This window comes from Hippopotamus amphibius, chromosome 3 (genome assembly GCF_030028045.1).
Source record: "Hippopotamus amphibius kiboko isolate mHipAmp2 chromosome 3, mHipAmp2.hap2, whole genome shotgun sequence".
NCBI lineage: Eukaryota > Metazoa > Chordata > Mammalia > Artiodactyla > Hippopotamidae > Hippopotamus > Hippopotamus amphibius.
The window spans coordinates 31,327,209-31,342,345 of NC_080188.1; the positions used below are offsets into that span (position 1 = coordinate 31,327,209).

General features: G+C 37.0%; 1 protein-coding gene across 5 annotated transcripts in view; it reads left to right on the top strand.

Moving 5' to 3' along the window:
• Positions 1-15,137, top strand: part of LOC130849151 (RE1-silencing transcription factor-like) — a 34,161-nt gene that overhangs the window by 13,385 nt on the left and 5,639 nt on the right. For 4 of the 5 annotated variants that reach the window (XR_009052691.1, XM_057727806.1, XM_057727809.1 and 1 more), the window contains one exon: positions 1,821-1,904. The exons of the other annotated variant lie outside the window; for it this stretch is intronic. Coding sequence is in view for 3 of the 4 variants with exons in the window: in XM_057727806.1 (XP_057583789.1) it covers positions 1,821-1,904 (84 nt within the window). In the remaining variant the exon portion in view is untranslated. The remainder of the gene's footprint in view (positions 1-1,820; positions 1,905-15,137) is intronic. 5 annotated transcript variants of the gene reach the window in all.

Sequence of the window (15,137 nt, forward strand, 5' to 3'; positions counted from 1 at the left end):
TGTAAGGGTATTATATTTTTCTTTCATTAACTTTTTTTGGTAACAGCTTAACTGATGTACAGTTGTTGATAAACCATACAGTTCACTGTGGAGTGGCCTGTTCAGAACATTTCATATAAATGGAATCATATAGTATGTGGTCTTTGATGGCTACATTCTTTAACTTAGTATAATTTTCAAGGTTCATCCATGTCATAATACAGTACTTGTTTTCCTTTTATTGCCAAATAATACTCTTGTATGGATAAGTAACATTTTGTGCATCCATTCATCAGTTAATGGATATTTGGATTATTTCCAGTTTTTGGCTGTTATTAATAATGTTATGACCGTTTCTGTATAGGTTTTTGTGTGGACATATGTTGTTATTTCTCTTGGGTAAATATACACTTAGGAGTGGAATTGCTAGAGCATATGGTAATTATGTTTAATCATTTGAGGAACTGACAAACTATTTTCCAAAGTGGCTCCACTGTTTTACAGTCCCACCCGTACTATACCAAGGTTCCAAATTTTCCGTATCCTAATGAATACTTGTTAATATCTGTCATTTTGATTGTAGCCATCCTTTGGGTGTGAAGTGTTCATGTCTTCATGGTTTTGATTTGCATTTCTCTCATGGCTAGTATTGTGTGCATCTTATGTGCGTATTCACCATTTATGTATCTTCTTTACAGAAATACATTCAATGTTTTTTTAAGCTGTTTTCAAATTCTTCCAGGTCAAAGTAGGCATTTTGTTGTGACGATGTATTTATAGCTAATCTATAGTTACTGGCTAAAAACAGCTGAATAGTTAATAGGAACACATTTCACAGTTTTAACGCATTCTTTTTTTTTCTTTTTTTTTTTGTACGAGTCTTTTCCTTATGCCATCTATTACTGTAACTTATATAGACAAAATAATAACTGATGGTTTTTGAGGGCTTAATGTGTCAGGCACCGAGTTAAATGCTCTGCATGTATTATCTTGATTTAAATTCTCACAATTGTAGGAAGTATAGGTATTATTACTTTTACAGGTGAGGAAGCTTGCCCAAGGTCATAATTATTATCTTGTGGTTAAAGAATAGATGAAAAAAAATTAGCAACCTGTTTTTTTGGATATGTTTTGTGGTTGACAGTGTGTGTCCAAAAAATATACATTTCCTGCCTTTGAGTCTTAAATTCTTTAGTAAACCATTGGCCTCTCATCTTCAGTTGCACTCAGTCCCTTTGGCTTAATGATTATAATTTGTTTTAACACTGACCTGACTATTTTATTTATAGAAGTTCTATCTACCCCTTGAAGTTTTTAGCTTAAAACAACAGCTTACCCACTCAAAATGTTATTGCTTTAAGCTAACAATTTCAAATGGTAGATTTATCATTTATAAGGATCAAAAAAGTTACCCAAGTCATAGCATCAGAAAATTTGGATAGGTTTTTTAAAAATTTCATTCAAGTATTGTTGATTTACAATGGTTGTGGATTTTTTTTTTAAGGATAATTCTAATTTAAAAAGTTGCTGATACTTGATCCAAGATAATTTTTCATTTCTTAATATTTAATGTAAAAAATGTAGCATTACTGTGAAAATTAAAAGGGCTGTGAGAATTCAGAAAGCCAATGATATTTTTTGTCAGCAAAGCTGAAATAATGTAGTTATGTGTATTCTGAATAATCTTTCTAATATATGATAAAAATTGATCATTTTACCAGGACAGAGAAAAAAAATCCTTCTTAAAAAATGCTCAGTACTAAATGATGTATATATTGTTAGTGAGAATCATATTTGCATTATTTTATCATATTTGAACACTAATCATTATATTTTTGTAGGAGAACGTCCGTATAAATGTGAACTTTGTCCTTACTCAAGTTCTCAGAAGACTCATCTAACCAGACACATGCGTACTCATTCAGGTTGGTAAGAAATGGGAACATTTCTATCATTTTTAGTAAACTACCGTTATAAGAAAGTTTTTCTAGGCTTGGAACTGGGTCCTTATTTATGGTTTATTTATAATGTAATTTTGAAATTGGAGTTAAAAATTAGTGGTCTGCTAGTGTGGAGCTGTATTTACATGGGGATTCCTAACCAGGGAGTCTGTAGGTGGAATGTCTAAAACTGAATGTAAATGTATGTGTGTACTTTTTCTGGGAGGATGGTTCTTAATTTTCATCAGATCTTCATCAAGTTCCATGATGTAATAAAAGTTGAGCTTCTGTCATAGACCAAGGCTGGTTTATCCTTTTCGAACAACCTCTGCCTTCTCATACTCCTTCTGGACTCTCCATCCACATCTCCCAACAAAGTATAACACCAAGTTTCATAGTGTGTGGTTGCCACGTTCCAGAGATTACTTATTAGCTGCTTAGGTCCTGAAATTTGGATTTGTAATCTCGATAGTTGATAGGGGTACTGAGGACTGATTTATAAAAGCCAAACTTTAAAGAATGATAGATAATCCAGGATCCCAGTTTATTAACCTATAATAGATAAAATGCAGGGCTATAACAAGTGGGAGATTTATATCCCCTCCAGCAACTGAAATTGTCATGATCATCATTCAGAACTGGTCCTCAGTATCAAAATATGTAGGCAGATGGCAAAGTTAAAAAGTCAATATTAGCATAGTGGTCTTGAATGGATAATTATTTCATTTTGGCCACACTGCCCTGAGTGAACAGGCACATCAGATCAGAGTACTCTCCTCTTAAATTTAGAATATATGCTCCTGTGGGGGAAGTATGCTAAAATCTTGCTGTTTACCAAAGTGTATGTAGACCTAACTCCCTTAAGTTACCAGTTACCAATTACCTTAAGTTAACGGTTTGTGCTGTCTAATTGGATAGCCACTAGTCACATGTGTGGTTACTGAGCTTGTGAAAGGTGTCTGGTTTGAATTGAGATGTATAAAATAATACACCTGAATTTAAACAGTATGAAAAAATGATGTAAAATATGTATTTTTTTAAGCTCTTTATTGGAATATAATTGCTTTACATTGTTGTGCCAGTTTTTGAGGTACAGCAAAGTGAATCAGCTGTATTTATACATATATCCCCTCCCTCCCACGACTCCCTCCCACCCTCCCTATCCCAGCCCTCTAAGTCATCACCCATCATCGAGTTGATCTCCCTGTTATGCAGCAACTTCCCACTAGCTGTCTGTTTTACATTTGGTAGTGTATATATGTCAATGCTACTCTCTCACTTCATCCCAGCTTCCCTGTCAGCCCCCAACCCCACCCACCCCATAAATATCTATTTTTTAATGTTACATGTTGGCACTATGCTGAATATAGTGGGTTAACAAAGTAGTAAAATTGATGTTACCTGTTTCTTTTTTACCTTTGTAATGTGACTGCTAGACAATTTAAAGTTACCTATGTTGCTTCCATTTTATTTCTATTGGGTATGCTGTTTTAAGTCAGTGATTGAGCAAGACTTGATTACAGTATGAATTCTAATTTGAGCAGCTATGAGGGATCACAGCATGCTTACTGGCTCATCTTGACCTTACATGCTTGTCAAGTTTTATAGTTTGAATGTTCCTTCTCAATCTCCTAAACTATTCAGTTGAGTCACTTAACCAGAAACCTGTTTTTAGTATTACCTTTGGGTGCTTCCTGGTTTCATTTTCTGCAGGTAATGTGGATGCTTTGTTGAGGGTAGGCCATCATATCCTACTGATACTTGTGCTCTAGCCCTTAAATAGAATATTTAAGAGTTTTTCATGAGTTGGATCATTTCCATTTTCATAACTGTCTTGTGATGAGTAAGTTCTGTTATTGTCCCCATTTGTAAAATGGGGAAGCTAAGGCCTTGAAGAAATATGGCTGTTTTTCCTTAGTAATGTCCCCTCTTCTGGATTTGTCTTAACTTGCTTTCTCATGGTATCATTTAGTTTTTCTTCTGTCCCTGTGCCTGTATAACTTGTACACTGGAAATTCAGTCTGAGTGTTTGAGTTGTAGTTAATAATGTGTCTCACTTGAAGACATATCTGATTGACCTAATATTCGTGTCACTGGATCAGAATGACAACACATTTGTATCTTTTTCATTGAATCGAAAATTTTATGACGATATAAATGTTTATCTATAGTGTTTTACACCAGACAGTAATGATTGCCTGAATGATTTTGCATTGGCTACTGTTATCTTTTGCTATATTAAAATTTTTTTTTTAATTTATTTTTTGCTGCATTGGGTCTTCGTTGCTGCACGCAGACTTTCTCTAGTTGTGACTAGCAGGGGCTGCTCATTGTTGTAGTGCGTGGGCTTCTTAGTGTGGTGGCTTCTCTTGTTGCAGAGCATGCGGGCTTCAGTAGTTGTGGTTCACAGGCTCTAGAGTGCAGGCTCAGTAACTGTGGCACACGGGCTTAGTTGCTCTGCACCATGTGGGATCTTCCCGGACCAGGGCTTGGACCCATGTCCCCTTCATTGGCAGGTGGATTCTTAACCACTGTGCCACTAGGGAAGTCCTTTCCTTTGCTATATATATATATATATATTTTTTTTTTTTTTTCCTCTTTCTTACTTTTAATGGGAGGGGTCATGTTTAATGTTTTTTACTTTTTTTTTAAGCTCTTTATTGGAATATAATTGCTTTATACTCTTGTACCAGCTTATGAGGTACACCAAAGTGAATCAACTGTATTTATACACATACACCCATATCCCCTCCCTCTTTGCTATATTTTAAAGGTGATTTTTAGTAGTTGCTGTTACAATACAGCAAGTATTTAAAAAGTGTTAATAATGAGTAGCAGTTATTTATGGTATGCATGCTGGGTAATGAAAAATTGGAATTTATTATCTATAATCTTAGAACCTCTAGAATAATTAAATCCCAGTTTATAGATTAGGACACTTGCTTAGAGAAGATAAATGTTTTAACTAAGGTTAATTGTCATTCTTCCAGTTTAGAAGAGCTAGGGTTTGCCCTCAGACTCCGCCACCCTCATTTTCAGTCATCAGCAGTATTTAAAGAATATTGTGGCTCAGAAAATGGCTCAAGAAGCTACAGCATAATGAAGTTGGAACCGCAAAGAATGGAGAGACCAGAGCCATTGTCTTTTTTTGATTTTCTTATTTAAGTTTTAATAATTAATTTAATTTTTGGCTGCGTTGGGTCTTGGTTGCTGCGTGTGGGCTTTCTCTAGCTGCGGCCATTGGAGGCTACTCTTTGTTGTGCTGGGAGGGCTTCTCATTGCAGTGGCTTCTCTTTTTGTGCAGTATGGGCTCTAGGTATGTGGGCTTCAGTAGTTGCAGTATGAGGGTTCAGTAGTTGTGGCTCACTGGGCTCTAGAGCACAGGCTCAGTAGTTGTGGCGCACAGGCTTAGTAGCTCCATGGCATGTGAGATCTTCCTGGCCCAGGGATGGAACCCATGTCCCTGCATTGGTAAGCAGATTCTTAACCACTGTGCCATGAGGGAAATCCCCAGAGCCATTGTCTTTTATTGGATGCTATGATTCTCAAATAGGAAACAGACATGGTTAGTTTGTTTTGTGTATGAATGTGCTGTATTAGTACTTGTCTTAGAAGTTGCTGATAACACTTGCGACTCAAGTGAGGATAAGTGTGGTCAAATTGAGTAGGTAGTCTTTCTGACTGTGTTGCATGGAGTGAATATCTTGGGTACTTTCTCTGTGATCTAGAGTCTGATCTTTACAGGTCACGTTGGGCATTCACATCCTTGTTCATGTGAATGTATTTTAGGGAAGAGAAGTGTGTGCTCAGTCTCTTTTTTTCTTTAAGAACTTTTATTGATATACACAAATGACAGACAATAAACTGCATATATTTAAAGTGTACAATTTGATATTTTTTTCTTATTGGTAATGTATATATGGCAATCCCAATCTCCCAGTTCATCCCACCCCAACCCCCACTCCCCCACTTTCCCCACTTGGTGTCCATGTTTGTTCTCTACATCTGTGTCTCTATTTCTGCCTTGCAAACCAGTTGATTTGTACCATTTTTCTATATTCCGCATATATGTGTTAATATATGATATTTGTTTTTCTTTGACTCACTTCACTCTGTATGACAGTCTCTAGGTCCATCCACGTCTCTACAAATGTCTCAAATTCGTTCCTTTTTACAGCTGTATAATATTCCATTATATATATGTACCACATCTTCTTTATCCATTCATCTGTTGATGGACATTTAGGTTGCTTCCATGTCCTGGCTATTGTAAATAGTGCTACAATGAACATTGGAGTACATGTGTCTTTTTGAATTATGGTGATCTCTGGGTATATGCCCAGCAGTGGGGTTGCTGGGTCATATGGTAATTCTATTTTTAGTTTTCCAAGAAACCTCCATAGTGTTCTCCATAGTGGCTGCATCAGTTTACATCCCCACAGCAGTGCAAGAGAGTTCCTTTTTCTCCACACCCTCTCCAGCATTTACTGTTTGTAGATTTTCTGATGATGCCCATTCTAACCGGTGTGAGGTGATACCTCATTGTCATTTTGATTTGCATTTCTCTAAATAATTAATGATATTGAGCAGCTTCTCATGTGCCTCTTGGCCATCCGTATGTCTTCTTTGGTGAAATGCCTATTTAGGTCTTCTGCCCATTTTTTGATTGGGTTCTTTGTTTTCTTGATATTGAGCTGGATGAACTGTTTATATATTTTGCAGATTAATTCTTTGTTGATTCGTTTGCAAATATTTTCTCCCATTCCGAGGGTTGTCTTTTTGTCTTGCTTATAGTTTCCTTTGCTGTGCAGAAGCTTTGAAGTTTCATTAGGTCCCACTTATTTATTTCTGTTGTTATTTCCATTACTCTAGGAGGTTGGTCAAAAAAGATCTTGCTGTGATTTATGTCAAAGAGGGTTCTTCCTGTTTTCCTCTAGCAGTTTTATAGTGTCTGGCCTTACATTTAGGTCTTTAATCCATTTTGAGTTTATTTTTGTGTATGGTGTTAGGGAGTGTTCTAATTTCATTCTTTTACATGTAGCTGTCCAGTTTTCCCAGCACCACTTATTAAAGGAGCTACCTTTTCTCCACTGTATATCCTTGCCTCCTTTGTCATAGATTAGTTGACCATAGTGTATCTCTGGGCTTTCTATCCTGTTCCATTGATCTGTATTTATTTTTTTGTACCAGGACCATATTGTCTTGATTACTGTAGCTTTGTAGTATAGTCTGAAGTCAGGGAGTCTGATTCCTCTAGCTCCACTTTTTGCCCCTCAAGATTGCTTTCGCTATTCGGGGTCTTTTTTGTCTCCATACAAATTTTAGGATTTTTTGTTCTAGTTCTGTAAAAAATGCCATTGGTAATTTGATAGGGATTGCATTGAATCTGTAAATTGCTTTCGGTAGTATAGTCATTTTCACAATGTTGATTCTTCCAATCCAGGAACATGGTATATCCCTCCATCTGTTTGTGTCATCTTTAATTTCTTTCATTTGTGTCTTATGGTTTTCTGAGTATAGGTCTTTTGCCTCCTAGGTAGGTTTATTTCTAGGTATTTTATTCTTTTTGTTACAATGGTGAATGGGATTGTTTTGTTAATTTCTCTTTCCAATCTTTCATTGTTACTGTGTGGAAATGCAGGAGATTTCTGTGTGTGAATTTTGTATCCTGCAGCTTTACCAAATTCATTGATTAGCTCAAGTAGTTTTCTGGTGGCATCTTTAGGATTTTCTATGTATAATATCATGTCATCTGTGAACAGTGACAGTTTAACTTCTTTTTTCAATTTGGATCCCTTTTAGTTCTTTTTCTTCTCTGATTGCTGTGGCAAGGACTTCCAAAACCATGTTGAATAGTAGTGGCAAGAGTGGACATCTTTGTCTTGTTCCTGATCTTAGGGGGAATACTTTCAGTTTTTCACCATTGAGAATTATGTTTGCTGTGGGTTTTTCGTATATGGCCTTTATTATGTTGAGGTAGGTTCCCTCCATGCCCACCTTCTAGAGAGTTTTTATCATAAATGGGTGTTGAATTTTGACAAAAGCTTTTTCTGTGTCTATTGAGATGATCGTGTGCTTTTTATCCTTCAATTTGTTAATATGATGTATCACATTGATTGATTTGCATATATTGAAGAATCCTTGCATTCCAGGGATAAACCCCACTTGATCATGGTGTATGATCCTTTTAATATGTTGTTGGATTCTTTTGGCTAGTATTTTGTTGAGGATTTTTGCATCTAAATTCATCAGTGATATTGGTCTGTAATTTTCTTTTTTGTAGTATCTTTGTCTGGTTTTGGTATCAGGGTGATGGTGGCCTCATAGAATGAGTTTGGGAGTGTTCTTTCCTCTGCAGTGTTTTGGAAGAGTTTGAGAAGGATGGGTGTTAGCTCTTCTCTAAAGGTTTGATAAAATTCACCTGTGAAGTTATGTGGTCCTGGACTTTTGTTTGTTTGGAGATTTTTAATCACAGTTTCAAATTCATTACTGTGATTGGTCTGTTGATATTTTCTATGTCTTCCTGATTCAGTCTTGGAAGGTTATACCTTTCTAAGAATCTGTCCATTTCATCCAGGTTGTCCATTTTATTGGCATATAGTTACTTGTAGTATCTCTTATGGTGCTTTTTACTTCTGTGGTGTCTGTTGTAACTTCTCCTGTTTCCTTTCTAATTTTATTGATTTGAGTCCTCTCCCTCTTTTTCTTGATGAGTCTTGCTAGAGGTTTATCAATTTTGTTTATCTTCTTAAAGAACCAGCTTTTAGTTTTCTTAATTTTTGCTATTGTTTTGTTTCTATTTCATTTATTTCTGCTCTGATCTTTATGATTTCTCTCCGTCTACTAACTTTGGGTTTTGTTTACTCTTCTTTCTCTAGTTTCTTTAGGTGTAAGGTTAGATTGTTTATTTGGGATTTTTCTTGTTTCTTGAGGTAGGATTGTATTGTTCTAAACTTCCCTCTTAGAACTGCCTTTGCTGCATCCCATAGGTTTTGGATCATTGTGTTTTCATTGTCATTTGTCTCCAGGTATTTTTTGATTTCCTCTTATTCTTCATTGATCTCTTGGTAGCATATTGTATAGCCTCCATGTGTTTGTGTTTTTTACAGTTTTTTTCCTGTAATTGATTTCTAATCTCATAGCTGTTGTGGTCGGAAAAGATGCTTTATATGATTTCAGTTTTCTTAAATTTACCAAGGCTTGATTTGTGACCCAAAATGTGATCTATCCTGGGGAATGTTCCATGTGCACTAAAGGAGAAAGTGTAATCTGCTGTTTTTGGTTGTAATGCCATTTAGATATCTATTAAGTGTAGCTGGTTTATTGTGTCATTTAAAGCTTGTGTTTCCTTATTAATTTTCTGTGTGGATGACCTGTCCATTGGTGTAAGTGGGGTGTTAAAGTCCCCCACTATGATTGTGTTCCTGTCGATTTCCTCTTTCATAGTTGTTAGCATTTGCCTTATGTATTGAGGTGCTCCTATATTGGGTGCATATATATTTATAATTGTTATCTCTCCTTCTTGGATTGATCCTTTGATCTTTATGTAGTGTCCTTTCTTGTCTCTTGTAACATTTTTTATTTTAAAGTCTATTTTATCTGATATGACTGTTGCTACTCCAGCTTCCTTTTGATTTCCATTTGCATGGAATATCTTTTCCCACCCCCTCACTTTCATTCTGTATGTGTACCTAGGTCTGAAGTGAGTCTTTTGTAGACAGCATATATATGAGTCTTGTTTTTGTATCCATTCAGCCAGTCTGTGTCTTTTGGTTGGAGCATTTAGTCCATTTACATTCAAGGTAATTATCGATATGTATGTTCCTATTACCATTTTCTTAATTGTTATGGGTTTGTTTCTATAGGTTCTTTTCTTTTATGTTTCCCACTTAGAGAAGTTCCTTTAGCATTTGTTGTAGGGCTGGTTTTGGTGGTGCTGAATTCTCTTAGCTGTTGCTTGTCTGTAAAGCTTTTGATTTCTCTGTCGAATCTGAATGAGATCCTTGCTGGGTAGAGTATTGGTTGTAGGTTCTTCCCTTTCATCACTTGAAATATATCATGCCACTCCCTTCTAGCTTGCAGAGTTTCTGCTGAGAAATCAGCTGTTACCCTTATGGGAGTTTCCTTGTATGTTATTTGTCGTTTTTCCCTTGGTGCTTTTAATAATTTGTCTTTAATTTTTGTCAATTTGACTACTATGTGTCTTGGCGTGTTTCTCCTTGGGTTTATCCTGCCTGGGATTCTCTGCACTTCCTGGACTTGGGTAGCTATTTCCTTTCCCATGTTAGGGAAGTTTTTGACTATGATCTCTCCCAATATTTTCTCGGGTCCTTTCTCTTGTCTCCTCTCCTTCTGGGACCCCTATAATGCGAATGTTGGTGCGTTTAACATTGTCCCAGAGGTCTCTTAGGCTGTCTTCAGTTCTTTTCATTCTTTTTTCTTTATTCTTTTCCTCATCAGTGATTATCACCGTTCTGTCTTCCAGGTCAGTTATTCGCCCTTCTGCCTCAGTTAATCTGCTATGGGTTCCTTCTAGTGTATTTTTCATTTCAGTTATTGTGTTGCTTAACTATGTATGTTCTTTAATTCTTCTAGGTCTTTGTTTAACTTTTTTTGCATCTTTTCAAGCTTTGCATCCAGTCTTTTTTCGAAGTCCTGGATCATCTAAAACATCATTATTCTGAATTCTTTTTCTGTAAGGGTGCCTATCTCCTCTTCATTTAGTTGTTTTTCTGGGGTTTTATCTTGTCCGTTCATCTTGTACAAAGTCTTCTGCCTTTTCATTTTCTCTATCTTTTTGTGGCTGTGGTTTTCAGTTCCACAGAATGAAATACTGCTGATACTGCTGTCTGCCCTCTTGTGGAGGAAGCTGTCCAAGAGGCTCGTGGGTGCTTCCTGGTGGGAGGGACTGATGGTGGGTTGGGCTGGGTGGGTGGAGCTCAGCAAAACTTTAATGCACTTTGGTGAGCAGAGCTCAGTAAAACTTTAATCTGCTTGTCTGCCAATGGGTGAGGCTGTGTTCCCACCCTGTTGGTTGTTTGGTCTAAGGCTACCCAGCACTGGACCTTACAGGCTCTTTGGTGGGGCTAATGGCAGACTCTGGGAGGGCTCACGCCAATGAGTACTTCCCAGAACCCCTGCTTCCAGTGTCCTTGTCCCCACGGTGAGCCACAGCTGCCCCCCACCTCTGCAGGCAACCCTCCAACACCAGCAAGTAGGTCTGGTTCAGTCTCCTTTGGAGTCACTGCTCCTTCCCCCTGGGTCCTGGTGTTCACACTATTTTTTGTGTGCCCTCCGTAAGTGGAGTCTCTGTTTCTCCCAGTCCTGTGGAGGTCCTGCAATCAAATCCCACTGGCTTTTGAAGTCTGATTCTCTGGGGATTCCTTCTCCCATTGCCGGACCCCCAGGTTGGGAAGCCTGACATGGGGCTCAGAACCCTCACTTTAGTGGGTGGACTTCTGTGGTATAACTGTTCTCCAGTTTATGAGTCGCCCACCCAGTGTTTATGGGATTTGATTTTATTGCGATTGGACCCCTCCTACTGTCTCATTGCAGCTTCTCCTTTGTCTCTGGATGTGGGGTGTCTTTTTTGGTGAGTTGCAGTGTCTTTCTGTCAATGATTGTTCAGCAGTTGCTTGTAATTCCAGTGTTGTTGCAAGAGGGAGGGAGCACACATGCTTCATGTGTGGGGTGGAAGGAGGTGCACTCACTCCCTTTTGCTCAGTCTGTTATTTCTAGAGTAGATTAGGCTCTGTTGAGTTGGTACATTGTAGCTAAAATAACAAAGAAATTGGTTTATGAAGCAAAATCACATTTGTTATTTCCTTGGAGCACTTCTATTAGGGTAGGTCTTCTGAGGCCAAATTAAGAAGGGATCAGAGTATTGGTTTGGTAAAATATACAGACACACTAACCTAATCAAGTGTTATTCTCCATTTTATTGGTGTTTGTAACTAATGGTTTCTAAGTATCCTCGCTTGGGTATTGTAGAGATCCTCATATAATCCATAGCTCTCCATTTCCTGTTGTGAGTGGATATGCTACCATTTTATCCTGGAGTAAATACATCGTTTGTATTTGCCATTGTGATATTTTTGTAGGTATCACACTGGATAGTTTCCCCATCCTGCTAGCATAAGAGTTCATTTTGAATATTTTCCCATTTTGAGCATAATGGATGTTTGTTAAAGGAAACTAACAACTTGCCAAGTTCCACTTCCATTGGCTATTCTTTTTTTTTTTTAATTTTTTCTTAATGTTTATTTATTTATCTGCCTGCGTCGGGTCTTAGTTGCGGCATGCGGGCTCTTTCATTGTAGCACCCAGGTTTCTTTTTAGTTGTGGTGCGCCAGCTCCAGAATGTACAGGCTCCGTAGTTGTGGAACTCGGGTTTAGTTTCTTGAGGCATGTGGGATCCCACTTCGTTGGACCAGGGATCGAACCTGAGTCCCCTGCATTGGAAGGTAGATTCTTAACCATTGAACCACCAGGGAAGTCCCGGCTAATCTTTTTAAGATGGAATAATATTTTTTTCAGCAAAAATTATTTCCCTTTCACCAAATATTTGATGATTAATAGCAGGGTCATTTGAAACATGTTATGGTTTGTGACTTTTTGTGAATTTTAGGATAATTTTTATAGTATTAAGGTTTAATTGACACACATGAAAATCTACACCTTAGGTATACAGGTCAGTGACTTTATGTATGTTTTCTCTTGTTTGACTACCATCTAGGTAAAGACATGAAATGTTTTACCATCCTCAGAAAAGTTCCCTCCTTACCCTTGCTAGTCAGTACTCCCATAGTCTCCCCTCAACTGATACTGTGACTGTTAAAAAAAATGTAACATCCTTCTATACAATATTTTTGAGGTTCATTCCATGCTGCATTATCAGAACTTGGTGTTTATTGCTGAGGTAGTATGCCCCTATTACTCTTTAATTAAAAGTTCACTTGTTACATTTTCTGGGCTTTCCTTGATAAGAATGTATAAAGCTTGTAAAACTCCCTTTTTGAATTTCCCTTACATTTATAAATTAATTTAGGAAGAATAAAATAGATATCTGACACATTTATAAAGATTGAAAACAGGTAAATTTTACTAGAACTGGAAAAGGGAATTAGGTTAAAACTGTTGGTACAGGGCAAAAGAATTTTCATTCAGCTAGGTATTAATAAACTAAACTTGATGAAGAGATCTTTCAATACAAGAAAGAGGTTAATGGCAATGAAACAAAAATTGGGGTGGGGTGAATGAAGCAAGAAAATGATGCCATCACAGTTTAAACAGAGTCCTATAAACTCCCATTCCTGACCATTTCACACATAGAGGTTTGCACCTTGTTTGATGCTGGCTGTGTAAATACCCTCATTCATTAGGACTTAAAAATGACTGTTCTCATTTTAATTCGTTTATGAGCACAAGTATTTTCCTAAAGAGATCAGCTGCATTCATCAGCTCTTTGTTTACTCAGAGGTAGGGTTTATATACTAAGACTGGATAAAGCACACAAAATCTTTCCTTTTGATTATCCATTCTAAAATTTACCAGCCATTCCAAAAGTGATACATTGCAGGTGATGTGTATTGACTGCTTGGCTATCTGTCCTTCCCTAAGAACTCTATGTGGATTAGATTATTTGTAGCTCATGACACTTAAGAATATTTTACGGATGTGGAAAATGAGCCTTAAGAGAGTTTTCAGTATCTTGCTCAGGACCTCACAGAAAGTTGCAGAGCCCGTATTTGACCCCCCCACCCCACCTCGTATTCTTACTGTAGAACAAGTTCTTAACCTTTATGTCACGTGTCTTTTCCCCATTCTGTGTCTGTATGTGTTAAGTAAATGTTTGTCTTCATTGAAGTCATTCAATGCAGAGGACAAGATATAGGGCCAAGTATAGAGTAATGTAGCATGTTGTTAGAAACCTCTATTTATGAATCTGTTGGGGGACGAATGTGGAATAGAGTTGTCCTGTTAGCTGTGTTTACAAACTGACGTACCTGGATAAGTTTTTGTTTTTGTGATCGAGTATTCTATCAGACATTTTTTAATCATGTAAAGCTTACCATCTATATGGTTTAACTTAATGTCTGAGTAGTTTTGCTTTATGAAAAAAAGTAAATAAGATTTGATGTGAATTTGAGAATGTTTGAGAGATGAATTTTCATGAATGTTAATTTCCATTTTTCTGCTATGCATTCCATTGGACCAGTGGGGTATGGATACCATTTGGTAATATTTGCTAGAGTGTGATCTAGATGGGTATGTATTCAGGTAGAATGAGTTAATCTTATGCCTTTAATATGGGGGTGGGGGAGCTTCCAGTCTTGTATGTACCTGTGATTATGAGTTTTTGTGCTTTATTTTATATGCCATATCTATTTGTACGCCCCTTTTCATTACCTAGTTTCTTTGTGGGTTCTTTAGAAGAAGGTAGGAGGAAACCAAGAAAAGATTTCTGACTTGTTACATTTTTGTTGTGGAATAGCAACTCTGGCAGTGGTAAAGTCAAGTGTAACTTGACTCAGCTCTTCCCATGGTGGAAAAAAGGGTTACATTTAAAGAAAAACCCTTTTGCTAGCTGAGGCCAAAACATTGTTTTAAAACTTTCACATGAAAGCTCTGGGAGTGTAGCCTAGAGTAGAAAATATTTCTTTGGAAGTCTCAAGCTTTATCTGAAATGTATAGGAGTTTTATGTTCTACTCCATTATACATTTGTTTTAACTAATGTATTAAAAATTAAAATTTAATTTTAAAATTAAATAAAATTACCTTCTCTCTTTGAGTGCCCTTGCCCCCAAATTAAAATCAAGAGCGCAAGTCACTTTGCCAATAATTGTTGTGTACTTCTTCTTCTTTTTTTTTGTGGCCGTGCCACTCAGCATGTGGGATCTTCCCCAACCAGAGATCAAACCCGTGCCCCCTGCATTGGGAGCGCAGAGTCTTAACCAGTGGCACGCCAGGGAAGTCCTGTTGTGTACTTCCTGATGAATCTGTGTTCTTTAATAGTGCTTGAGAGCCCTAGCTAGATGAACTTTTTAGAAGATGATGATTAAATGAAATAAAATTATTCATCCATTTGGTATGAGAATCAGTCAAGGGATAGAGAAAAGATATACAAATAAATATGGTAAATATGACTTGCATGATAAAGTCTTCAAGAAATAGTTTCTCTGAGTTTTTGGTTTTTTTTTGCTTTTAAATATATATCC